The sequence below is a fragment of the Notamacropus eugenii genome, chromosome 3 (assembly GCF_028372415.1).
Source record: "Notamacropus eugenii isolate mMacEug1 chromosome 3, mMacEug1.pri_v2, whole genome shotgun sequence".
NCBI classification, from domain to species: Eukaryota; Metazoa; Chordata; class Mammalia; order Diprotodontia; family Macropodidae; genus Notamacropus; species Notamacropus eugenii.
Genome location: NC_092874.1, coordinates 86,760,428 through 86,785,970, shown reverse-complemented (window position 1 = coordinate 86,785,970; position 25,543 = coordinate 86,760,428). Strand labels below are relative to the sequence as shown.

The 25,543-nt window shown below is 38.4% G+C and overlaps 1 protein-coding gene across 1 annotated transcript in view; it reads right to left on the bottom strand.

Annotated features, from left to right (window-relative positions):
• The window catches only part of PTPRN2 (protein tyrosine phosphatase receptor type N2), a 1,540,415-nt gene that overhangs the window by 160,845 nt on the left and 1,354,027 nt on the right, over positions 1–25,543 (bottom strand). Inside the window, exon 13 of the mRNA XM_072652081.1 lies at positions 17,865–18,077. Coding sequence (XP_072508182.1) covers positions 17,865–18,077 — 213 coding nt within the window. The remainder of the gene's footprint in view (positions 1–17,864; positions 18,078–25,543) is intronic.

The window sequence follows — 25,543 nt, the reverse complement described above, 5'->3', positions numbered from 1 at the left end:
AGGGGAGAAAGAAATCGTTCCAGCCATTTGCTTTACTCCAAATAGAGATATGAGGAAAAACATAGTGGAACAAATAAAAAAACCATAGGCAGCTTCCAACATATGTTTTATTTTTTCAAATTAAATTTATTTTACTCTGAATTTAAGAAATAAAACAAGCATTCCATAACACAGGAGAACATAAAAAGATGATTATATATGAAACTATCATGTACAACCTACTTTTCTTTTTAAATATATAAAAAAGTTACCATGCAATTTTCTTTTTTTTTCTTTTTTCTCCTCCCCCTCCTCCATTCTAGAGATGGCTACCATTAGATAACTGTGTGTGTGTGTGTGTGTGTGTATGTATGTATGTAAAACCATTCTATACATATTTCTATTTATCAGTTCTTTTTCTGGCTACAGAGCGCCTTCCTTTATATGTCCTTTGTAGTTAATTTAGGTATTTATAATAGTCAAAATGACTTAGCTCAAAGTTGTTCTTAAAATAATAAAATTTCTTTATTATAAAAATATTTTAAAAATTAGGTTTCTAGAATAATCTCCCAGACATCCATTGAAATAAAAAAAGTTTGACTTCAGACAGAGGCAAAAGAGAGAGAGGAAGTAAATATCTCTAATTAGATACACAGTATCCTGTAGGACCGCCAGCTGACAATGTAAAATGTCCCTGCCAGAGACCTTTGTGAGTTCAATACAAGAATGAATACACGCTGAACTTCTCCAGCTCCCTTCTCTGATGACTTAATGTACAATTAAGTTCTAAGATTCCCAAGGGCTCAGCAATGCCCAGGAAGTTCATGGATTCAACTTGACCCCCATGAATAAGGTTAAACTCCAGAAGTCCCATAGGCTTTGCTTCTCTGCTTTTCTGTTTCAGGTTCAGGCTGCTTAAAAGATGCCGAGTCAATAAGGAAAGAGATCCTCTACCCTTCTGTGGCTGTCTGATATTGAACCGGGTGTGGATAGCACTTCGCTATGAAAAACTCTTGTCCCTTTCCTATCCTCTTGTTTCCCTCACTCGTGAACTCTCTCCATAAACAAATGCCATATACCAAATGAAGGGGGTCTTGTTAAGCCCTAGGAATTAGCAACTTACATAGTCTTGGGCTGAGTTCTAGATGGTTCACATCAAGATTATACTCTTTCTTCTCTAGTTTGAGAAGGGATTGAATCGCCTTCGTTCAATCATTCAACAAGTATTTATTAAGCACATCATACTTTCAAGACATGTCATTTTGGTGATCCCATCTGCTCCCATGGACTCAATTATCATCTCTATGCAGATGATTCCGAGATTTATATAGCAAGCCCTGGATGTTCTTGGAAGCTAGTCATGCTTCACCAACTGCCTTTTAGACATTTTTAACTAGATGTCCCATAGGCTTCTCAAACTCAACATGTCTAAGACAGAATTCATTATCTCTCTCTCAAATGCTTCTCTGTTCCCAACCTCTCTATTACTGTCAAGGGTACCACCAACTTCCTGGCCACCTGGGAGGTTTCAGGGCTGTAATCTCGGAGACATCCTCAACTCTTCATTCTCCTACATATCAAATCTATTTCCAAATCTTATCTTATTTACCTTCACAAAATCTCTCATATATATGCCCTTCTCCAGAATCTCATGGGCACCACCCCAGGGCAGGCAATCATCACATCTCACTTGGACCACTAAAACAATTTTCTAACAGTCCTAAGTCCCTCCCTGATCAAAGACATCTTCCACTCAGCAGGCAATTTTCCTAAAACATTCTCTCACCATAGCATACTCCTTCCCTTCCCCCTACTCCAGTTCCAATGGTTCCCTATTACTTCCATAATAAAATTTAATTCTTATGCTTGGCATTTAAAACTCTTCATAATCTAACCCTTTCTTACTTTCCAGTCTTCTTATGTTTTATACTTTATCCTTTCCATGTACTCTGCGGTCAGGCCACACCAACCTATTTGATGTTCCTTGAACACAGCACTCTGCCTCCCACCCCTATATTATTTCACTGTCTGTGCTTCATGCTGTCAGTTCTCTGCTCCTCACTCCCAATTGTTAATTTCTCTGTTTTTATTCAAGACTCACTTCAAGTCTCATCTCCTATAGGAGGTCCTTCTCTCTTATTCCCTATGACTAGTGCCTTCCCCTCTCAGATTACCTTCATACATATTTATTCATACATAATTAGAGATTATCATGTTGTAAAAAAAGGGTAAGCACCCTGAAGGTAGGGACTGTTTTCCTTTTTTTTGTATATAGCTCTTCTCCAAATGCCTAGCATATAGTAAGCACAGAATTAGTAAGACTACTGACTGAAACTGTCTGGGAAAAAAGATGATGCACTTCTATCCTCATACAGTGTATGATATAAGAAAGCATACAGGTCCAGAGTACTGCAAATTAGAATGAAATTCAAAGAAAAAGATCCACTTTGTTCTTAGGTAATTAATGGAACTTTGAAGAGAAGTTAGATTTTTGCCAGGCATTGAATAAGTTGAATTTGGATAGATGAAGAAGGAGGAGAAGGATGCTCAAAGCAAGGGGAATAACATGACTGCAACTTCTATTATCTATTTGAGCTTGGCCAAGTCAGTCATAGACCGAAGTTTCCTCATCTAAGAGGGCTGGGCTCAGTGCTGTCCAATTCAACAACCATTACTTTAACACCTACTACGAGGGGCAGCTAGATGGCACAGTGGATAGAGTTCTGGGTCTAGAATCAGGAAGACTCATCTTTCTGAGTCCAAATATGGTTTTAGATGTTTACAAGCTGTATGACTTAATCCTGAGCAAGTGACTTAATCCTGCTTGCCTCAGCTTCTTCATCTGTTAAATGAACTGGAGACGGGAATGCAAAGCACTCCAATATCTTTGCCAAGAAAACCCCTAAATGAGACCATGAAGAGGTGTCATGAATGAAACAACTGAAAAATAAGAAGAGGCAGCCTTTGTGGTTCTGTCTTCTGGCACATACTGGCTGTGGAACTTGAGTCAATTCACTCAACCTCTCAATGCTTCTCTAAGACATATGATGTAGAAGAGTTATTGATATGCATTGGTAGAGGCCAATTTGCTCTTCCTGAGTCATATACATGGAGAAATCACAGTTCCAAACCAGAAGTAAGCAGGGCATGCTTAGTACTAGAGCTATGAAGACCTAACATGATCTACTTTCTTTTGGGATTAGGTGTACAATCAAGTACCTTCCATCTTTAAATCCTATAAAAGTTATATATGTATATATATATATACATATACATATGTATGTATATATATATATACATATATTCATATAGTAGCCATGATGCAAAACTGATCATCCCAAGTACATCAAAGCAATGCTGACAAAATGCCATAATAGTTCAGAGGAAGGAAAGCGATCAAAGCAGCATGGCTAATTGTGAGGAACACAGAGTGTGGAGTCAGAGGATCTAGTTATATTTCTGTTATGTCCTTGGACTAGTCTCAACCATCTAGACCTTAATTTCCTGTAAAATAAGGGGCACTGCATTGGTTGATCTCTTTCAACTCTAAAAAGAATGATTGTATAAACAAAGGTAAAAAGGTAGAAGAAATACAAGCAAGGTATGTTTTGGAGTAATGGTGAGTGGACTAATTTGTATGGAACAAAGATTTTGTTTAGAAGAAATACAGAAGATGAGACTGAAATGGTATGTGGTGTCCAGGCTGTAGAGAGCCTTGAACGCCAGGCAAAGAAATTGGAACTCAATCTTGCTAGCAAAGAAGATTCGTTGAAGGCTTTTGTGCAAGGGAATGATATGATCAAAAGACCTGGAAAGGGTCCTTGATGGGGTCTTGCATTTAATAGGTACTCAATAAAAGGCTGAAAGCATTGAATACAACTTGATGCTATATGGCCTCTAGCACTTGGGAGACCAGTTCAAAAGTAAGAAGTAATAAGAAGCTGAACTAAGATGGTGGCAGTGGAGACAGAAAGAAGGATCATATCACCATCCATCCATCAATAAAGCATTTGTTAAGTACCATAATGTGCCAGATATTATACCAGGCATCACAAAGACAAACAGAAAGAATGAAGAGATATCTTCTCTCAAGGAACCTACAATTTACCATGGAAGACAAAAAGAGCCTATGGAAATACATGGAGAATAAATAGAAAGAAAATAAATATAAGAAAACTAAGGAGTATAAACACTACCAGTTGGGAAAAGGCTTACTCTGTGTATTGAAGGAAAAGAGAAATTATAAGAGGTGAAGAGGAAATACAAGGAGGATATCCAATACAAAGCAAAGGCATGGAGGTGGTAGATGGAGTGCAGCACATCAGGATCAAACAACCAGTTTGTCTACATGGCTCACTGTGGGAAGGGGGGTGTAATATGTATTGAGATTGGAAATATAGAGGGATGCCTGATTAGAAGGGCTTTAAAAGTTAAACATGGCAATATGTACTTTAGTCTACAGTTAATAGAGAACCACTAGAATTTATTGAACAGGGGAAAGATGTGGTCAGATCTATCTTTATGGAAAGCCATATTGGCAGCTGTGTGAAGGATGGACTTGAATTATGACAAATGAGAGATAACAAGAGCACTAAAAAAATCCCTAAAAATCCTTCTGATAAGGAGATTTTTTTCCCATGTAGTTGAATTCTTCATTATTTATTCTCTTTTGTGCTTTTAGAGATGTTCAGTTTCATTTTCTCTCTAATTTATTAAGTGGGTGGTGTATCCTAAGATATACTGTAAAATATCCATGTGTTGATTGCATTTCATAATGGGAGAAATAATCATCTATTTTGGGCAGTTGAGACAATCATTCCTGTGAAGAAAATGAACTGGTTTAAGTGACCTCTCCATAAATTATCAAATATTAGGTGACAGATTAGATGACAGGCAATGGGATAGAATGGAAAGAAGGCCAGAGATGGAAGTGCTAAGAACTGGATTAAAATCTTGCCCCTGATGTTTCCTAACTGTATAACCACATGCAAAACATGAAACCTCTTTGACCCTCAGTCTTCTCAACTGCCTTAATGGATAACTGTGAGCTTAAATGAAACAGGCATTATGTATATTTTATATAACATATATTTATATGATATACATATATAAAGACTTTATAACTTAATATATAATTTATATATAAGTACATAAATTGTATATATAAATTTTGTTTATTATTATCAAAGTACTGTGCTAGCCCTGGGAATGAAAAAATATGCAAGACAGCATCTCTTTCTTTAACAAGCTGAAGAGTTCATTGTGAAATAAGATAGTAACATAAAAGCATAAACAAGAAAAAGTAGCATATGCTAAGTGCCAAATTGGTGTTGCAGACCATATTCCTTCTTGAATGCACTCATCCCTTCAATAAATATTCAATGGGGACCTACTCTGTGCTCATCATTCAGTGGGCACTGCAGAATATTCAAAAGTGAGTAAGATACAGTCCCTACTTTCACTGAGCAAAAGAAGAGAGAATCTCTGTGGCCCAGAGCACTCAGAGAAGCCAGAGAGCGAGCACAATTTAAGCTGGTTCTTGGATAACAAAATTAAAGAAAGGAAACAGTCCAGGTAGCCATCTATGAACAAGGAGTGTCTGAACTTCTCAGCATCCCTCTGAATTCCACTAAGACTTTCCATTATCTCTCATTCATTTCCATGTTCCCCTTTGTATTTTATTCATTAGTGTATCTTTCCCTACTAGACTTCCATGGAGGCTGAGACTATGTCTCACCTATCTTTCCATGGAGGCTGAGACTATGTCTCACCTATCTTTCCATCTTCCTCATCTACTGATGTGGTGCCATGCACTTAGTAGGTACTCAATAAAAATCTGATGCTATTGAAAACAATTTTGTGCTATATTGCTTCTATCATGACCCATGGCAACTTGCTGCTCCATCATATGCACGTGCATGCGCACACATATATACATACACACTCAACTGTATAGATGTGCTACATTGGGAAGTCAGGGAAGAAGTGTTAGCCCAGTAATTATGAGAATGTTCTTTTATCTAGTAACAGAGCTGCCCTCAAAAGTTAATATCAATTTTTACTATATACAGCATATTACCTTCACTTTCACATATATATGTGTGTGTATATACACATATACATACATGTATATACACACACATCCAAAAAAACATGTGTCCATGTGACTTCTCCTTTATGCTCAAATCAGAAACATGAACAATGCCCACATATCTGTTTGTACCTTTCATGTATGCATTTGTGATGGCTTTTGTAAGTGCTCTCCATGGACAGTTACATTTCCATTTTCAGAAAACATAAGTTTTTAAGAACCAATTGTTCCATCCCAAACCACTGTCTCTGACACTGTGCTGACTAGAAGGTGATAAAACTATACCATGAACATTAGTTTCCCAAGGGAACACAAAAATAAAGACAAGTAAGTCATTTCCCTATGGATGGAGGAGAAAAAGCATCACCTTTGGAAGTTAGGGAGGAGGTGACAGCCTCTAATGATAAGTACATTCTTTTGTCTGATGACACAGTTGTTCCCAAAAGTTAGAACCAGTTTTTATTACCTGCAGCATATCACCTCTATTCTAATATTTTGGCATTTGCAAGAGGTTTGAGATCTGTGGATGAAAGATGCCCAAAATCCACATCTAGAGCAATTGGATCACACAGAATAAGAAAACATGAAAAGGATAAAAATAAACTCTCACACTAACAGTTTGAGTGTGAAATGTTCAAGGTAAAAAAGAAATTTAAACAAAAGAGTTTTTTAGTTTTTTTCTCACATTTCTATATTCTGAAGCAGGTTAAATTGTTAGTACTATTTTTTTCTTCTTAGATTTGGATGAAGAGAGCTGATAAAGGACGCATAATAGACCAGACACGTTAGGCAGTTTAGCTTTGTATGAGACAACATCCAATTCAATTAATCGTCTTAATTTATGATGTAACCTGGATTCTATTTCCTCCCACTCCAGACTTTCTTGTCTTTCCATGTAAATCCACAGTTAGGATATATGAAAGCCTAAACCTAGGAATATCCTTCTATGATTTGCTGAGTTCAGTTGCCTTTTAAAAAGAATGAACACAAAATACCGAGATTTCTCTCATAGGTTCAATCCAGACTCTACTGTTGATGAAGGTTCTAATTACAGACACAAACTGATACTAATTCAAATAAACACGCAAAGTTTCTGGCATCCATCGCCTGTCAACATTTTTTTTTTTGTATTTTGTAGTTGTTGTCAAACTGCAGAATGCCATTTTACATGTGGGCCAATGCTGAGTTCCCCCAAATATAATAAATAACTTCTAATTTTAAGAAAAGTTTGGAATGAAAATAAAATTATAAAATTTATGTTGTCAAAGACTTGGATTTTCTGACTACTGACTACTCCAAGGTTCTATATACACACATACATATATATGTGCATATATGTTTAATACCTACACACATGCATACATGTATACACATGTCTAGGCATACACATACAGGCATAGTATGTCCCAAAAGTCTCAGTGCAACTTTTAAGCTGGCTAAAAGCTGCACTGAGATATCTGACGCACCCTGCATATACAAGGGTGATTACAACATAAAACAAACGTATTTTCCAAGAGTCATTTCCCATTACTGCCTCCTTCCTAGTCCAAATGGAATTCTACTCTAACAGCATCATACACTGTTCTGACAGAGACATATCTTGTCCACACCAAAAATGGATCATTTGGCCTTTCTATGAATTAAAAAATATCAGCTTCTTCCTCACCCTCAGTAGCTCTCCAATGTATTCTTTCCACATTCTTATCTAAAGACTAAAGAAACTCCAATGGGCATTTTAATATTTTCAGCAACAAACACTCAGGATTTCTGGCTAGTGAAAAGGAAGAACATGATTTAGCCCACCTCACAGGTAAATCCATATGCTATCCAACAAAACAAAAATAGATGGGTATGTAATTCATTTATGTTTATACATACATACATACATGTACACTTCTATACACACAGTACTGATCTAAGATACAAAATCCTGTTTGATTTTCAAGCTACTTTGTCACTAAAACTATCTCAATTTTATTAGGCACTGAAAGCCCTCCACAACTTGCTTCAACCTTTCCCAAATTTCCCTCAGTTGTCTAAGTAAATCCTCTCAACAAGACTGAACTTGCCTGGTACATGGCCTCCTCTTTGTACCACTTGAAAAACTCCCCTTCCCCCTTCTCTAAACACCACAATCATTCAAGGCCTTGATTGAGTCCTAGTTCCTCCGTGAATCTTGATCAGCCTAGCCCACAATAATCAAGTAATATTTTTCCTTTGAACTCTCGCTATCTATAAATTTACTATCTGAATTGTTCACTTGGCACTCAGTACACATTGCCCAGCATTGTTAATTATAGGGTTATGTGTATCTTGTCTCCCAGCCTCGACCACAAGCTCTTTAGAGGCAAAGATGATGTTTTATCCTTCTCTGAATCTCCAGGACTTAGCATGGTATCTTAAACTTAGTGAATGGGAAGCAGCATAGAACAGTGGAAAGGAGGTTGGCTTTTAAGTTAGAGGAGCAGTGTTCAAATCTCAGCTTTACCACTTATTCTCTATCTGCCTTATCCTCTCTGGTCTCAGTTTCTTCATTTGTAAAACAGTGGGTTGGACTGTGTGATAAGGTCCTTTCCAGCACTAAATCTATCAGCCTATAAGTATTTAATATATATTTGATTGGTTCATTCAGATCCTTGAAGTGAATCCTACTTCTTAACACTGAAACAATCAGGAAAAGGGAAACAAGACCATATTACTTTTATTATGTTTTAGGTTTTAAAAATAGAGCTTTGTAAGATATTATTAGTCACTAATGCTTCAGAAAAATGTTCTTAGATCACTTCTGTTGGACAACTGAAAACAAGCCTACTAGAAAATTCTTTCTAGATCAGTTCCAAAATACAGCAATCCATAGCTCCCAGAGCTGCCAGAGGCTCTGTGAAGCATCCATAGTTCAAGCATGAACCAAGTATCAAGGATAGCTTATCAAATATTTGCAGCGGCCACTCTGTAGGATGCCCTTGACTCCAGTAGGCATAACTACCAGAACCCATAAAAGAATCTGACAACACAAGAAAGAGATTATAGAGCTCATTCTTTCCAGAAGCTCAAGGTTAAGAAAAGAAGTAGAGAGGAGAAAGGACATGTTGAGTATTGGAGAGATGACAGTAACTGAGAACTCTAGAATAGCCATGGCTTTGTGGGAAACACTCAATACAGTGTTTCATCCTCAGGTAAGGATGGATGTCCAGCTCTGAGGACATTCAGTGAGTCCATTCTCTGGTTTTTTTAGTGTTTTGTAGCTGGCATTTGGAAACCACTTTTGTCACTCTGACCCTTTCTGGTTTGATTGTGTAATTGGCTTTACTGAGGCTTTTTCTCTTTTTAATATTCAGCTTCAATGTTTCTTTGAGGGTCAAGCCATTATCCTTCATTCTACCACCTTTTATAATTTCTTACTTTCTTTTCTGTCTGGTATATACATTATGTTAAAAGTCAGGCATTAGTATTTTCTGACAGGCTGCTGCTCTATGTATTTCACCTCTGATAATTACATTATATATACCATTTACTGTGTTATAATGTAGCCAGAGAGCCCAGTGGACTGGAATGCACTTTTTAAAAAGTGTTTGAAGTAGATGGATAGTTGATTCTAAGTTTCCAGATGGACATTTCCTATCTATTGCCTTTTGTACTACCACCCATTGGAATATGATCTACAGAGATTATACATAAGAGTTTCCATGAGTGGAAGTGGGGCTGGAGGTAGGACACTGGGTTTGACTATGGCAAGTATTATGCATGCATACACACACACATTCATACATACATACATTGTTGATTAAGACCTTTTTTTCTGGTTGTCACCAGTGCATACATATTGAATCTACAGCTGAAGAATGCTCTCGTTAAGCATTCTAGTGATTTCTCACATTGAGCACAAGAGACAGGGATAACAAACCAAAAGGACTTAGGATTCCTCTGGAGGAACAGATTTTACTCCCTAACCTTCAGGTTGCATAATGGTAAATGACAATTAAGAGAAAGAAAAAGTTGAGCAGGGCTAGGTTGCTAGGAATGGTGACACATTTTATGGTCCCATTATACTTATTGAGGTCTATTTCCTCAGTGTTATCTTATTTTTATCTTGTTCCTCTCAACTCTCCTTCAACTCCATTTCATCTGATCTTGTCCCCTTCTCTCACTGCCCTCCTTTCCCTCTTTTCCAATCCTGGCATTTCTCTAGGCCCTTCCTCTATGGTTTAACCCAGTGATCCCAGAATCTAAATACAGACTGTCATGGGATAAGTGATTTGTTAAATAGCACTTTGCTACCCACAACAATTACAGACCACCCTATACAATGAATGTCATCTTTGAGATCAGCTCCAAAACTGGCCTGACTTCCCAGGGGATCCTTCAGAATGGGATGGAATTAGGCTTGCTGAGCACACGTGCGCACACACACACACACACATACTCACGTATATTATATATAGGTGTGTGTGTATATTGTTATATATATATACACACATATACACACATACACATACATACACATAGATATTTGTGCTGCATACTCATATACACATTATACATGGGTGAAAGGGAGAGAATTAGCTGAGCTCTGAGTGGGATACTACAATAGAGATAAAATGTAAGAGATAAAATATATTATCCAAATACTATTCAAATAAATATATTAGCCAGAAAGAAGACCAGAGAGAACCAGAACACAGAAGATGGGCCTCTTTTTATTTTTCTGTGCTAAGAAGACATATATTCGATAGATTCATTTAAAGCAGTGTCACTAAGGAACTAAATTTTAGCTTCTCATAGAATCACTGAATTTTAAAGTTGTGAGGAAGATGACAATTATCTAGGCTTCGTGGTAGAGTTTGTCATCCAAGAACCAGCTTAGGCAAGAATCTGAAAAGGCTTATCATCAGGTTGGCCTCAAAGTCATGAATTTTTCAGCCACAGCATTGCTCAGAGACTGCCTGTTCTGTGGTAGAAGGGTTACGATATGCTTCAGGAGAGGCTGACTAATAATGGATCCATACGAATGAAAGAAATCATGGATGCTTGATGTATTGAAGCAAGAAATTGTAAAGAGGTCATTGTGACTAGCCTCCTATCCTATGCAGAAGTCCCCTCAATAACTACCTTCAGTTAGCTACCTAGAGCTTACCATATCAAATATCAATTCCTCTGTCTGGCTTTGAAGGCCTTCCATGATGTGGGGTTGTTTCAGTTGGATCCAACTCTTTGTGACCCCATTTGGGGTTTTCTTGGCAAAGATACCGGAGTGGTTTGCCATTTCCTTCTCCAGTTCATTTTGAAGATGAGGAAACTGAGGCAAAAAGGTGAGATGACTTGCCCAGGGTCACACAGCTAGTATGTGTCTGAGGCCAGATTTGAACTCAGGAGGAGGAATCTTCCTGACTTTTGAGCATTCTCTCCACTGCATGACTGCCCATTAAAATCTAGTCCCTCCTTTAAGGTCCACCTCAAGTCACATCTTTTCCTGAAGCCTTCACTAACTTCTCCAGCCTTTACATAGGAACTCTTAAAGAACTTACAGTGTAGACCAAATAAAATAGAAGCTAATTACTTATTAAGTTGTACTGATTTCTGTTGCTTTATGTATGTTAGCTTAGTTGGTAGCAAGGTAATAGCTTCTGTTTCTGTGCTGCTTGGATTTCCTCCATAATGTAGAGTGAATTATCAGGTAAGTGTTCAACAGAAAGTAATGAGATATTCTTAAATTGAGAGATAAAGAAAGATCACGGACAATAGGGCAACTCCCTTACCAAGACAAGTTAATCAAGCATATACTTCACCCTAGCACCTCTCAAACAATGCTATATAAGTAGCAACCATTTTCTCTTAAGAAATCATTTCCATTTAAGTCTTTTTGGTCAAACTGTTATTTTCCTCACCAAAACTTTAAGTATTAGTAAAAGAATGCCCCATTGACACCAGAAATCTCAAAGGTGAAAACGGAAGCTCCTATTGAATTTGGACCTCTCAAACTTTTCTGTACTGGTACTGCAATCCTTTGGGAGTCTCCAGATGCCTTGCTGAGTAATCCGTAATTTTAAATAAAGACACTGACATTCTGTGAACTTGAACTGTGGACTTATATTGGAAGAGGCAACATGTCTCATAAGTTTTGTTTGGAAATCTTCCAGGACTTCAGAGTTCTCCAGAGGAAGCATTTAGGCATCACAGGAACTGTTCCTTAAGGAAACACTTTAAATGGGCCAAATTGTAGAATGTTCATGCAGTCCACGTATTTGGGAACTGAATACTTGAGTACTGAAGACTGATGAGGAAAATATGCGACAAATGGGTGTCATCAAGAAAAACTAGATTCATGAATGAAAAGGTATTTGGAAGAGTCAATTGAGCTTGTTCATAAATCTGCAAACAACACTCTTCCTTCTCTCCCAAATATTGATGATTCTAAATATGATTTTAAATCAAATGAACATACATGAATATAAAAATGTCTTCTTAGTACACAGGGAAAGTATACTGTACTCTTTCTTCATTTCCCCACCAAAGGTAAGAATGTGGGGCTCTCTCCCTCAAATGGTGATCTCAGAACCTTTGAATATCATACTTTCTTTCAATGTAGCAGGCATTATGTATAAGGCAATCAGTGAACAAGTATTTACTGAATATCCAGTAGGTGAAGACACAGTGGTAAGTGCTACAGGGGATACAAAGATGTATAATATGGTTTTTGGCCTCAAAGTGCTAAAAGTTTCTTTGGGAAATTAATAAATCATGCACACCTGGAAAATTAACCCCACAATTCAATATATGGTAAGTGCCAAATGAGTGGTGTGAGTTAAGAATTTTTGGCTAATCTGCTACTTATGCAAAAAAGAATCAGTTCTAACCTTTTGGCTTTACTTTGACTATTTGAAAAGAAATGGTTCCTTAAAGTTATTTTGGCATATTTTCTTCATTTTTAGGATGAATATCTTTTATTCCTACAGGATCTCAAAACTATCTGAAGAGTTTTTCAAGATTTTTCAAAGGAAGAAGGAAGGAAGGAAAGAAAAGACATCCTAAGATAAATGTACTGCTAACATGGAATAGGCATTCATAGAGAACTGATAGTAAGTCTAATAAAAATTAACCTTTGTTTTCTAATTCATTCAAGGGCATCTCAACTCTCCATGCCACCCATTTTACTGATTACTAGTGAAATGCCAGAAGATTAAAATCACTTGGAAAAAAAGGAAGGTTCTCTTAATTCAAAGCCCAGGATACAAAGTGAACCTGTGACATGACATCTCTTTGTATAGCCCAGCATTCCCTCATGCAGAGGTTAGAAGTCAGGGTGCATTTGGAATCACAAATACATCAGCTTGAGCCAATGGAGCATCCCTAAATAGCAGCAATCACCATGCACACTGTCATTACATTAATAATCACTTGCTAATGGGAGCAGTGACAACCAAGATGTGCACTTAGAGGCTCTGTTTACAGGCAGTCCCTAAAGCCTGAATGCCTGCTTTTCTGTGGGTTAGGTTCCAAAGGCCTCAAAGTACACGAGAAAAATCTGCTTGGTATTGTGAAATAAACCATCAAAAGAGGACTGGCTGAAAATTCCTCAGGAGTTTCTGCCCTAATGTCATGGATGGAAGAGTGGGCTAGCAGAATACTAAATTTCTTGTTCAAAGATGATCAAAGCACCAGAGTAAGGGGAGTAACATTAAAAAAAAATCAGTCGAGAAAAAGAAAGCAAATCTCTTTAATAACCAACTGCTCTATTTTTGGCAGTTTTTGCTAATCACCACACACATCAAAATAGAATAAAACAGGATAAAATGTGAAATCCACACTGGATTATACAGAATATGGGACTAATCTGCGCCTTTCCATTAGTCATATTTTATAAATATATGTGTGTACAATGCAAATATAATCACACACATTAAGATAATTTGAAGAAAATATTTTAGCAGAAGTAAATAACAAAAATACCTTACACGTATAGATGAGGTATAAATGTAGTCACAAGTACAATATTTATTCTCCTTTAAGAGAAAAAATAGACATTTCTTGAAAACACGAGGGAGAAATAGTACAGCTCCTCTGCATTCCTGCAGCTAAGAGTTATATTCATAAGAGCCCCAGATTTTCTGAAGGTTAATACATCCAGCTATTTCAAATTTCATCAAATTAAGCTTTGACAGGCTATCTGACAGGACGGGGTGTCTTGTTCAGTGTCAAAAGGATAAAGCTCTGTCAAAAAGAATCTGATTTTTAAATGGGGAAATGAAACAAAGAAATAACCAAAAAATACTTTCTAAATTATGGTTCTGTCTACTTAACTCAAGCTAAACGGTTCATTTAAAAGAAGGAACAGCTACCTCTACACCCAACAGCATTTTCTGGAATCAGGAGACTGCCTAATTGCAGCAACCTTAGCACACATTGCTCTGAAACAATTATGTTTAAGAAATTGCTACTCTCAGCTATGGTTGGGAAATGTTGCCTGAGTGTCACTGTGCCTGAAAGCCCCATACTACGAATTACGTGTATTGCATGGATATTACACGGGCTGAGAATGGCATCAGTGGGAGCTGCCTAGTCAGATTTGCAATGTAACTCCTGATACAGATGTAGAGCTGATACAATGTCAACAGACTTAAGTTGCCTCCCAGCTCCCACTACAAAGAGTCTGGTGAGGACAACAAGGCTTGTGCCGTTTTGGCGGTAACAGGGTTTTTTTCTCCTTTCTGACTCACATGCACCAGCAATAGAACTCAACTCCCCTTGATGGGCAGGGAAGATGGAGAAGGGAGAATGAAACTGGATCCCCAAGTTTTACAACTTTTCTATAGAAGATGACTAATTCCTGCTTTAATTGTATTATCCTACACAAGACATAGTAGAGAACATCTATATCTTTAAAAGGCATGACATTTGCATATTATTACTTGCCAGGTTTAGATTCCAAGATGTCACTTTGAAACTACTTTAATTTTTCTCTTCCTTTAACCACTAGGAAAATCAACGCTACTTCCCCGTCAGTCAATGAAACAGAGATTCAAGCTGTTCAATTTTCAGTGTGAGCCTGGTGAGGGTTCTGTTTGTGCCTGTCCATTATCACACTTTTCTTACCATGTTAGTTAGCTAAGTTCTAAAATGAAGTAAAAAATAAATGAAACATTAAGGTTAAGATAAGGATCTCTTCTTAACAACTTACGGAAAGTGAGAAATTTATTTATTTTTTAATATAACACTTTAAAAAATCTTTGAGGCACTTTAAATGTGAAAGTGGACTGAATGGCTCCATCTTTGAGAACCAGACCAGATATACATACTTTAGTGAATACATAACAGCTGATTTAAAAAAAAAAATAAACATTCTCTACCTGCCTCCACAATTTTTTTAAAAAAGGACCTCCTTAGCATTTTGCTCCATTGGTTCTTAAAGTAATAAACAATGAAACATAGCTCATCCTTTATAAAAACAGAGGAAACTCCTCTGCCCTAGTCTGTTAAAAAAAAAAACAAACAAACCTAGCACAACATTTTATACACAATATTTACTTAGATAAACTCATCCACTTTTAATTCAAGTTGTTCCCTGACTGAGATTTTAGTACTAACAAAACTGATACAGTGAGCAGGAAGGTCCTAAATTATCCCATTTTAAAATGTCGGAGACTCTACAGATTCCTAAATCTTATAAGGGAAAGTTGCAGGAATGGGGGTGGGGATAGGGGCGTGAGGGGGAGGTGTTTATCAATCTGGAATGAGGTAAAGCACACATTTCATTTATTGTCTGGATTACAGATTCTTATTAAACAAACCAGAGCTCATTATAAAATCAACATCAACTTAACCACCATGCCCCCAGGAGGAATGGCAAAAAGGTCACTCCAAGAAATTCAAACAATTTTCCTGCTGGAAGGGCACGATTTTAATTACAGATACTATTAATTAGAGCTGTCACTTGGAAGATTTTTTTCTGTTAATTATCACAAACTCAGCTTTAAGTATGCATTTTTTAACCTGCATTTTTTAAATTAGGCATTTCTGCATGCATGTTCAATCCTTCCATTTCATCAATTTCTGATATTTGAATTTCAAAAATATGCCAAAAGATGCTGTGCTTCTTAGAAACTATACATCAGTATGACCTCCTCTATCTTCCCTATAGAACAAAATTGGAGTGATATTTTATTAATATATTGACATTATTTGAGCCCCGGAAGACCTCGTTTCATATATTGATGGTCTTTCTCGATGAAATTTCTTGATGAACTCAGTCTCTTTATGTGATATTTTTAAGACTTTTTCTTCTAAAGTGATTTTACTTTTGCTTTGAACTAAAACTAAGAGTCACTCTATTGAGATGATATTTTCCATACATTTAAAATCTTTACTCCTTTATAGAGAAGAATTCAATGACTATGCTTGTAACTACTTCAGAAGGATCTCTAGCTTTATAAAAACAATGGCAGGGCCAAAATTTTTGAAACAAAAAGAAAATTTATCCTTTGGACACACTGAAAGACAGAGATGTCATACACGCAAATATTTGCATGTATAAACACATGTGCATACACACATATATACATATATAAAACATGCATATATCTCAGTGTGAAAATGACATATCAGTTCTCATGTGACAGGCGTAGAGTGTGATTGGTCTATAGGGCTATAGACCCATTTGTAAGAAGTACATTTGCAACAATATGAGTATTTCATCTAAGGAGAAGTTGCTGGAGGTGGGAAGGGGAGGGTCCTTTCTGAAAAAGGAAAGTAGCACCCTGAATATATTTTTCATAATAATTTTTATCAATTGATTCTCAGCTTGATTGTGATGATGGAATGATAACTAATTAATTCATAATTTAGAAGTATTTAAATAGAAAGGAATTCTACTCCTAAAATCACCCAGTGAAAAAAAGCATAAAACATGATAGGGAAAAACACATGTATATGCATTTCAATGAAACTTTAAAAAATGCTGATAGAGCAAATTACTTTCCCAAATGTGCAAATATACTTATTGCATTTTATACAAAAATAAATCAAGTGTCCTGAGTTGCAACTATTCTGAGCTTAACCTTCATGCTTATGTTCCTAGAGTAACAGTGTTCAGTGCTCCATTTTATTAAAGATGATTATTAATCACAAAATACGTATGGCAAAGCCTCCAAAAATATTGTGGGGTTTTTGTTTAATGCCCAATTGTTCTAAACCTGCCTTCTTCATATTCCCATTGGATACTGATTTATTTCACAGATTTGCCTGTAATATTTCTGTATTACTCACACACAGCTGCTACCATTGTTCTCATGGAGAATTCTTGGTTTACCTCCCATCTATCAGCATTATATTCCACTTTATTCGAATAATGGCAGAAGGTGGCAACAGATCGGGTCAAAGGATCTTTTCATAGAAGACCCGGAGGAAGTTGATGATTTAAGAGACATCTTCAAATATCTACACAACCAATTTATCATGCATCTCCAGTACTTTTCATTAATAGTGGCCAAACTAAGAAAGATTATAGATAATACATAATTCATGGATTGTATTTTTTCCACATTTCTAATTAGCAACTAGCTTTCACAGCTAACAGGAGAATACCCAACAACAGCCACAAGATTAATATAGAGCAGTAAAGCTGTAGTTATAATATATTTACATGAATACTAATGAGAAGTCTCACATTGTCGTCATCAAAGAAACTAAACTATGAATACAGGAACAATTGTTGGGAGTGGGCAAGGGGCTTAAACCACTCAACTAATCTATTTAAGCAGCTGATAAATTAAAAATGTATAAGAAAAAAGTCTTTCCTTACCTGGTAAGCAGCAGTAGCATCTGAGCCTGAATCAGCTCCTAGTGCTGAAAGCTTTTCCTTCAGCTTGTGATGAGAACTATGGCGGAGGCAATAGAGGACCCCTGAAGCTAAGAGGACCCCAATGATGCAAGCAATGGAGATCAGGGTGAGGATAATGAATTTAGTAGAGTCTTCCTGCTCTGCTTCATGAGGCAAAAGCTTTAATTTGCTTTTCTGCAGAAAGAGAGGAAAAAAGTTCATTACAGTAAATCATGACTTCTTAAAACCAGACCAGAAAAAAAGAAGTTTAACATTGAAAGGCAAAGTTAAACTCAGGCACAATGCGTAGTTAGCAGTAAATACAACCAGGGAGGGAAATGGAACTTCAGACTAAAAGAATGAAAAGTTGTTTCCAAGTACTTTGTTACAGAGTTAAATATTTGAGAGAGGAAAATGATATGCATAATTTTTAATGGTAGTATTATTTTTCAAACTAAAAAATCTTCAAGTGTTTGGCAGTTAATTTGTTTCCCAAGTCAAATAAAGTGGCTGTTCACTTCTTTTAAACAGGTACAAGCAATTTGAGGCCATTTATCCAGCTCATGCACAACAAATGTCTAGATATTCAGGTATAATTCTATGGCTAAAACTAGGAACAAAAACCAAACAATATATCTATACACAACAGTATGTGGAAGGAATGTTAATTTTTTTTTTTATTAATGTAGTTAACATAGGGAATCCTTGTCACTCCATGACTTCCCCTCCTGAAAAGTCTTTTAAACTTAGTTTCAAAATTGTATTTGAAAGAAAACTCTTTCAAGTCACTGCTCCTTTTAGTTAATGAATACAAATTCATGTGTCTTCCATGGACCTACTCAGACACTGCACATATCTTCCCATTCTGAACTTTGCCTAGAAGGAATTAAAAGTAAAGGGGGTGGTGGTAGTCAGTCTCGAACTTCAATATTCCATAGTGTTAAAAAATAAAGCAACAGAAAGTTTCCCAATTTCTTGAAATTCTTTCTTTCTTTCTTTGGGGTGGGGGAAGAAGATGGGGAGGTGGTAGTGGGAAATGCAGAAATATGAGAGAATCCTTCTGGTGCATTTCACTTGTCTCCATGTGCTAAAAGTTGTACCATAATCTCCCCTCATTAGCTTCATTATAAGGTATATTAGCAACAATTAAAAACGCAACATGAAAATGAAAAGACCAGGCACGCAAATTGCAGCAAGACTCATTTGGCCAGCATTCCCCTTTCACAATTACCAGGGAAATGAATTGAAAAGCACGCCCCTGCCTCAGTCCTGGTTGCTACAAGATGAGAACAATTAACAAACTCCTTTCCACCACCTAATTTCGCGTGGTAACAAAATGGATTTTTCCCCATGAATGCCTAGCCGGCCTATTCATTATCTCTCTTCTATTAGTAATTTTCTGCTCCGTATTCAGCTAGCCAACTCTTAATTTCCTCCTGTCTTGCAGTGTACACAGTGCCTCTTATGTCAGGCCGGGTCCATTTTTATCTTGTAATCATAAAGGCCACCAAAGCAATTATCGCTGGTCTTGACTGGAAAAGCTGGTCATTAATTAGCCTTCTTTTGCCTTCAGTACAGCGGATTAGCTAGTACTGGGGCTGAGTTAATGGAAACGCGGGTTCAATGAGAAAAGACTCCCAGATTTTCTTGCCTGGATGCGCTGTTCGAAGGAGGGTTGTTAGGCTCGTAAACCACGGGTGGTGGATTGAGGAGAGCGAGAGAGCTCGCAGGAGAAGGGTGGGGGTGCAGGAGCAAAGAAAGACAGTGGCAGAGTAGAGGGGTACGGGGGTGGAGGGGGGGGTAGGGGGGAAAGCGAGAGAGAGAGAGAGAGAGAGAAAGAGAGAGAGAGAGAGAGAGAGAGAGAGAGAGAGAGAGAGAGAGAGAGAGAGAGAGAGAGAGAGAGAGAGAGAGAGAGAGAGAGAGAATGAGAATATTAAGCCAAGGCTTTCAAGCTTGCAGTCCTCTACTTCTCCGTGGCTGCCAGTGTTTACTGTACAAGACACCCACTCCCATCTCTCCCAGTCCCCTCCTTCTTCCCTCCCCGCCCCCAACCTCTTCCTTCCTCGGGACCCACAACTGCTTCTAGAAATGTCACTCCCAAGAGCGGACCAACCCACTACCCCAAACGCAACAGCCACGCTCTCTCCCCACCTTCGTCTCCGATTCCCTAACTCCTCTCCTTCCAGCCCTCCCCCGCCTTCCTGAAACTACCCGGAGAAAGCCCAAACCAAATACATAAATAAGAGGTGTCCAACCACCTCCCCACAATGCTGGACACACAGAAGGGCGGGGTGGGTGGGTTGGGGGAGATTCCATAGCAGAAGCCAAGGCAGAATCTTAACACGCCTAGCACCCAAGCCCCTTCAAATCCTGAAGCCAGGCTGGGCTGGGCTTTGGAAGGCTCGGGGGCGTGGGCATGGGCGTGGGCAGGGGGAGCAGTCAAACTCCTCTTCTCTGAGCGCTCGGCTCCTCAGCTCCAGCGGCGGCGGTGGCGGCGGTGGCAGCGGTGGCAGCAGTGGCCGCGGCGGCAGCAGTGGCAGCGGCGGCAGTAGCTGCTGCCTCCTGGACTTTCTGTCTTCCTCCTCCTCTTGCAGATAGCGGCATTTGATTGTTCGGGTCTGCCCAGCGGTACATTTAAAGATGCAGGAGCTGAAGAGCTACCCTCCTCCCTTTTTCCACCGGCACCTGCCCACGTCCCACCCTCAGCACCTAGGCAGGATCAAGTCTGTGGCAATTATAGAAAAGGGAGTAGGGTTCTAGGAACGTTTTTTTTTTTCTTTCCAGAAGGGCTAGTGAAGTGAAAAGAAAGAATGGCCTTTCCACACCCCTCAGGCCCTCATACCCCAATCCCTCCCTAGGGATCCTGGCCGTGCTTGCGCTAGCCTAGGTCGGGTGGGCTAGGAAAAGCAGCAGCCTTTGGCTGCCCTGGGGACCAAAGGAGAAGTTAAAAGTCTCCTCTCCTCTCCTCCGCGCTACCGTCCGCAGATTAGCATTTCTGTGAAAGGACTTTCTGTCCCGCTTTGGGGGAGAGGTCAAAATCTACATCTAAATGGAGGGATATTTTGAAAAATGATGGTTTCCCCTGAGCCACCCCTCCCCCACCCATCTTTCCTCCCCTTTTTTATCTCTTCATCTCCCCCTCTCCTCTCTCTTCCCCAGTTAGACTGTCACTAAATTCTGTGCATCGCCCTCCCTTGGACTCCAGCCCTTCGTTTGCTCAAAGCTTTTCCTAGCCAGCTTCCTATAGCTAACAGCCTGGAAAGTCGATACTGTGAAAGGGAGATGCTGAACCCCACCAACTCCCTTATTCTGCATCTTCCCGTGGCATCTAATTCGTCCGATACTCTCTTCAATACTAGACTGACAAGGGGATCATAACAAAGGAAAACACATACGCCAATGGGTGGGGAAAGATACCCAGCTGCCCACCAACAAATAGAGATAGACACTGTAATGCATGCATGCACTAACTCAGAGATATCTGCACATGAATATGTAAAGGCTTCCAGTCACACAGATTTACTGATATGCTCGCAGTAATGAAGATATTATGAGCAAACACCAACGGATATCTGCACATTCATACATACAGTGTTGTTGCAAGTAGAAACATCTATAGAAATTGCATGCAGATTTTGTCTTGCACACAAGTGGAAAGGGATTAGAAGTTCATGTCACTGCGCATTTATTTGTATGTATGTGTGTGTGTACATCACATTATATATATATATATATATCTCATATAAACTTGCTTGTTAATATACATTTCTTACTCTTCGTGTTTATTTGGCATCATGTAAAGAAGTTCACCCTTGGGGGGGAGATATGCACTTACTACTATATCATATACACGAGGCAAGCCATCTATAGAGATATATACAGGTTTTTTTCCAAGCATTGGAAAACCCAAGTTAACTGTCTTATTTTGCAGGTTCTAAAGTAGCCATGGCAGTGGAGAATGAAAGTGAAATGAACGTTACAATGAATCTAACAGATTTAACTCTTTAAAAAACAAAAATAAAATAATAAATGGTGATTTCATAAAGTTAAAGGAAAAGGCAATTGAAGTCCTACAAATGGGTTGCATTTTCCACTGGTACATGCTTAAAAAAACCCATTGGAACAGGATGTTGTCATCTTATCTTAAAAATGACGTATTCATACCCTTCCGCACTCTCTGCTAGCTCTGAAAGTACTGAAGTCTTTGCACTACTCAAAGCACAATCCTGAATTTCTCTGGAGAGTAAGGAAGGAGCCATGGAAGTTTTAAGCGACCTCCACAGATGTAACTTTTCAAAACTGTTTTCCAAGGAGCAGAACCACAGCCTGCTCTGCAGATCATGGTCTATAGTCAAGCCGCACTCAAAAAGCTGGCCTTCGGCCTCTAATCCTTTATTATACTGGCTAACAACTGTCCGTTACTTATTAGCAAACTGCTTTTCTCCTCCACTCCACCATCTCTAGGTGGAGATTTCGGTTCCCCGCTCTACTGAACGCCAGGCAGCTTGATGCTACTTGGGCGCAGAGAGGGAGAGTATGGAATTTGTTTGAAAGGTCAAATAAAAATGTCAGGATAGTAGTGCTGGAAACAGCTCCTGGGACTCTACTTCGTGCGCCTCCTCCCACCTTCTTTGCCTCCCACCTACCTTAACCCTCTGCGAGTTTCTAATGGCTTTGGAAGGAGAATAGAAAAGGGAAAGGGGAAAGGGGAGGAGAAAAGAGAATGTAATACCCTTTACATTTTCTTAAATCGCCCTCAGCTCCCTGTTTTCTCCAGAGACCCGGCTGTTCTGCTCCTAGAAAGAATCTCAGTCCAGTGCTCCCGGTGGACAGGGCCCAGAGCTGCAGAAGACCTACGGCCCCAGAAACACACAAGTGTAGGCAATTTTGTCTTTGCAGAGAACGATACTTTTTTGAAGGGTAGCATGACTTCAGCTCTGCTTGGTGGGACCAAAGTGGCGGGGAATGAGAAGGGGTGGGGAGAAGGAGAGGGCACAGAGAGGGGAAAGAGGGAGACTGGAGAAAGCGGAGGTGGGGAGTGGGGGTGGGAGGAAGGGGAAATGCTATGGAAAACGCAGGAGAAGCGCTACATTTGGGTTAAATTCTAAGTGTGTAAGGGGAAGGCGGGAGGTTGAGGGTGGGGGGCGGCGCCGTGGGAGGAGGAAGGGAGGGAGTTGGCTGAGGCACAAACACTTTAAGTTCACAGGATAGTAAGGCCTGGAAAGGGAAGCCATGTAGGCCTAGACCCTAATTTGGGGCAGGCCCACCTCTCCGATAAATGGGGGTGGGGTGTCCTGAGCTAATGAAATTGCTCTCCCCAAACCTGTCCTACACACCTGGAACATAGCAACTGAAAAGGCCCCACCTGGCTCGGCACAGCACTGGGGCAAACACGTGGGTGGTAACTAGAGGGGCGGGCAGAGAGTAGGAAACAAAATACTTCATCCAATAAACAGCAGGTCCGAGTCTAGATGAGGATTCCATGAGGGGAAATCCATAAAGTGCTTAAGAACCCCCCCAAAACTAGTTCTTTACTATGACAACAAATTTAAAGATAAAGAAGTGGGGGTGTTTTTGTTCGTTCTCTGGAGTCAGAGACATAGTTAAAGTTGTTCTAGATATTTTGGTTTAAGGAAACCCTTTCTGCATAGTAATAAATTTATCCTTTGTGAAGACTCTGGGATTGGTTGGTTTTCTTCTCTTAAACTTTAGTTTCTTTCCTCTTAAGAGACTCCTAACCCAAAGAGAACCCTGGACTAATTAGAGACTCTCTGTCAGTCTTGACATGAAATTGAAAGAAAATGTTTAAATATTTATGAATTTGACATTTACAGGCAGGTTTCTTTTAAAATCAGAGTACCTCTAACTGATATATACTACTCACTTTAGAGAAGAGCTGGGGACAATAAGTATGGGAAGATTGGAGGTAGGGTGAGGAAGAAAGAGGAAAAAATTAGAAATCATCAAAAGTAGAGTAGTATAAGAGAAACAACCCCCCTGAACAGATTAATTACATATAATATACATTTATGCATATGCACACACATATATGTACATATATGTATATATGCATTTTAAAGTCAATGGGAATTTAGTTAATTATTCAATTAATTCAGGTGTGCATTGAAAATTAACAATGAAATGTACAGAGCCTTAATGGCACATCATGTTAAAACGAATCAAATAAATTATTTTCTGGAAAAAAAAAAGAGTGTGAATGATATTAGTTATTTCTTCCAGTAATAATCTACTTTGTCAAATCTTATGACTTTGAATAAAATGAACTGCAACAAAAGTTGTGGTGAAATAACATTACCAGCCTAGCTAAGTATATGGAATTGCTCTTTAAAAAAAAAAAGAAACAGGATGCACAGAATTCAACCTATTTAAATGAAATTGACTCACAGGACTTGCATCATGCCACCATTATGCCAAATCTAAATGACATAGTCCACTGTGTGGTTTTTTTAAAAACTTCATGTTTAGAGCTATAGCTCTTCTGAGAAGAAGGGAAAGGGAAAGTCATGAGTCCAAATATCACACTGAAGCACCCGTACAAGTTCAAAACTTTGTACTTGTTGCTTTATAGTAAAGTTACTCTACATCCCTTAAGCTATGTAATGTCTCTAACCAATATCAGTAACCTTTCAGTCTCTTAGAAGCAAATGCTAAATTTCTTTTACAGGGAGATTTGAAATATTATAGTCATTGTTCTCACTTTCATAATTTCTAAGGGAACTGAAAGCCTCGTCTTTGGCATTTCACCAGTGTTGAGATAATTTGCTTTACATAAAGCTTACTTGTGTAAAATTCTAAAGTAAAAGTTATTCAGAATCAAAATAATGCTTGAGAGTTATTGTGCAAATTGTCCATAGCCAAAAAAATTCAGGCAGGTCAAAATGAAGGAGTTTTCAAATGGCAGTAAATAAGTGACCAAAATGACCAAACTTTAGAATATTTTTAGTCTTAAAACCTTTTGGAAAGTATTTTTTAAAGCTGTTAACCGAACTATTTTTAATTTGGAATTCGCCACAGAATTCTAATAAACGAGAGAAGTCAGGCGGAAATAATCATGTATTAATTCTCTGCATTACAAAATCTTTTCAGAAGCTATTATCAGAGCAAGAGGCATTGTGGTCTGAATTCGGGGTGGGAGCGATCCTTTGTGAGCCTGAAAGCCATTGTTCCTTGGTGCAGATGAAATTCTACTTGCAAATCTGCCATTCAAGTAGAAAAAGAGAGAGAGGCCTATTTGGGCAGAAGAAAAGAATTCTACAAGAAAATGATTATTCTTAAATATAAACTTTTATGAAAATAAGTTTCAGACAAGCTCTTTAAAGGGACCTGTTAAAAGGGATTTTTCAGGCAAAGACACTAAAAACCTAAAAGGTCATAAATTGCTTAGTTGTCACTTTTAAACATTACCAAAACACCAGTTTGGGGGAAATGCATTTCAGTTTTAAGGTAGCTGAGAAGATTGAAGGCCGCAGGGTTTTTGTTTTTTGTTTTTCCAAATCACTTACATGAAATGTTTGTAGTAAGGTTTGATAAACAGCACGTTGTCTAGGTTATTTTAGAGAGAAAACAGACAATCAGCTTGGCACAGGCCGAAATGGATAGTTCTACCAAAGGGAAATGTGCTCAGAGGCATCTCTCAGATT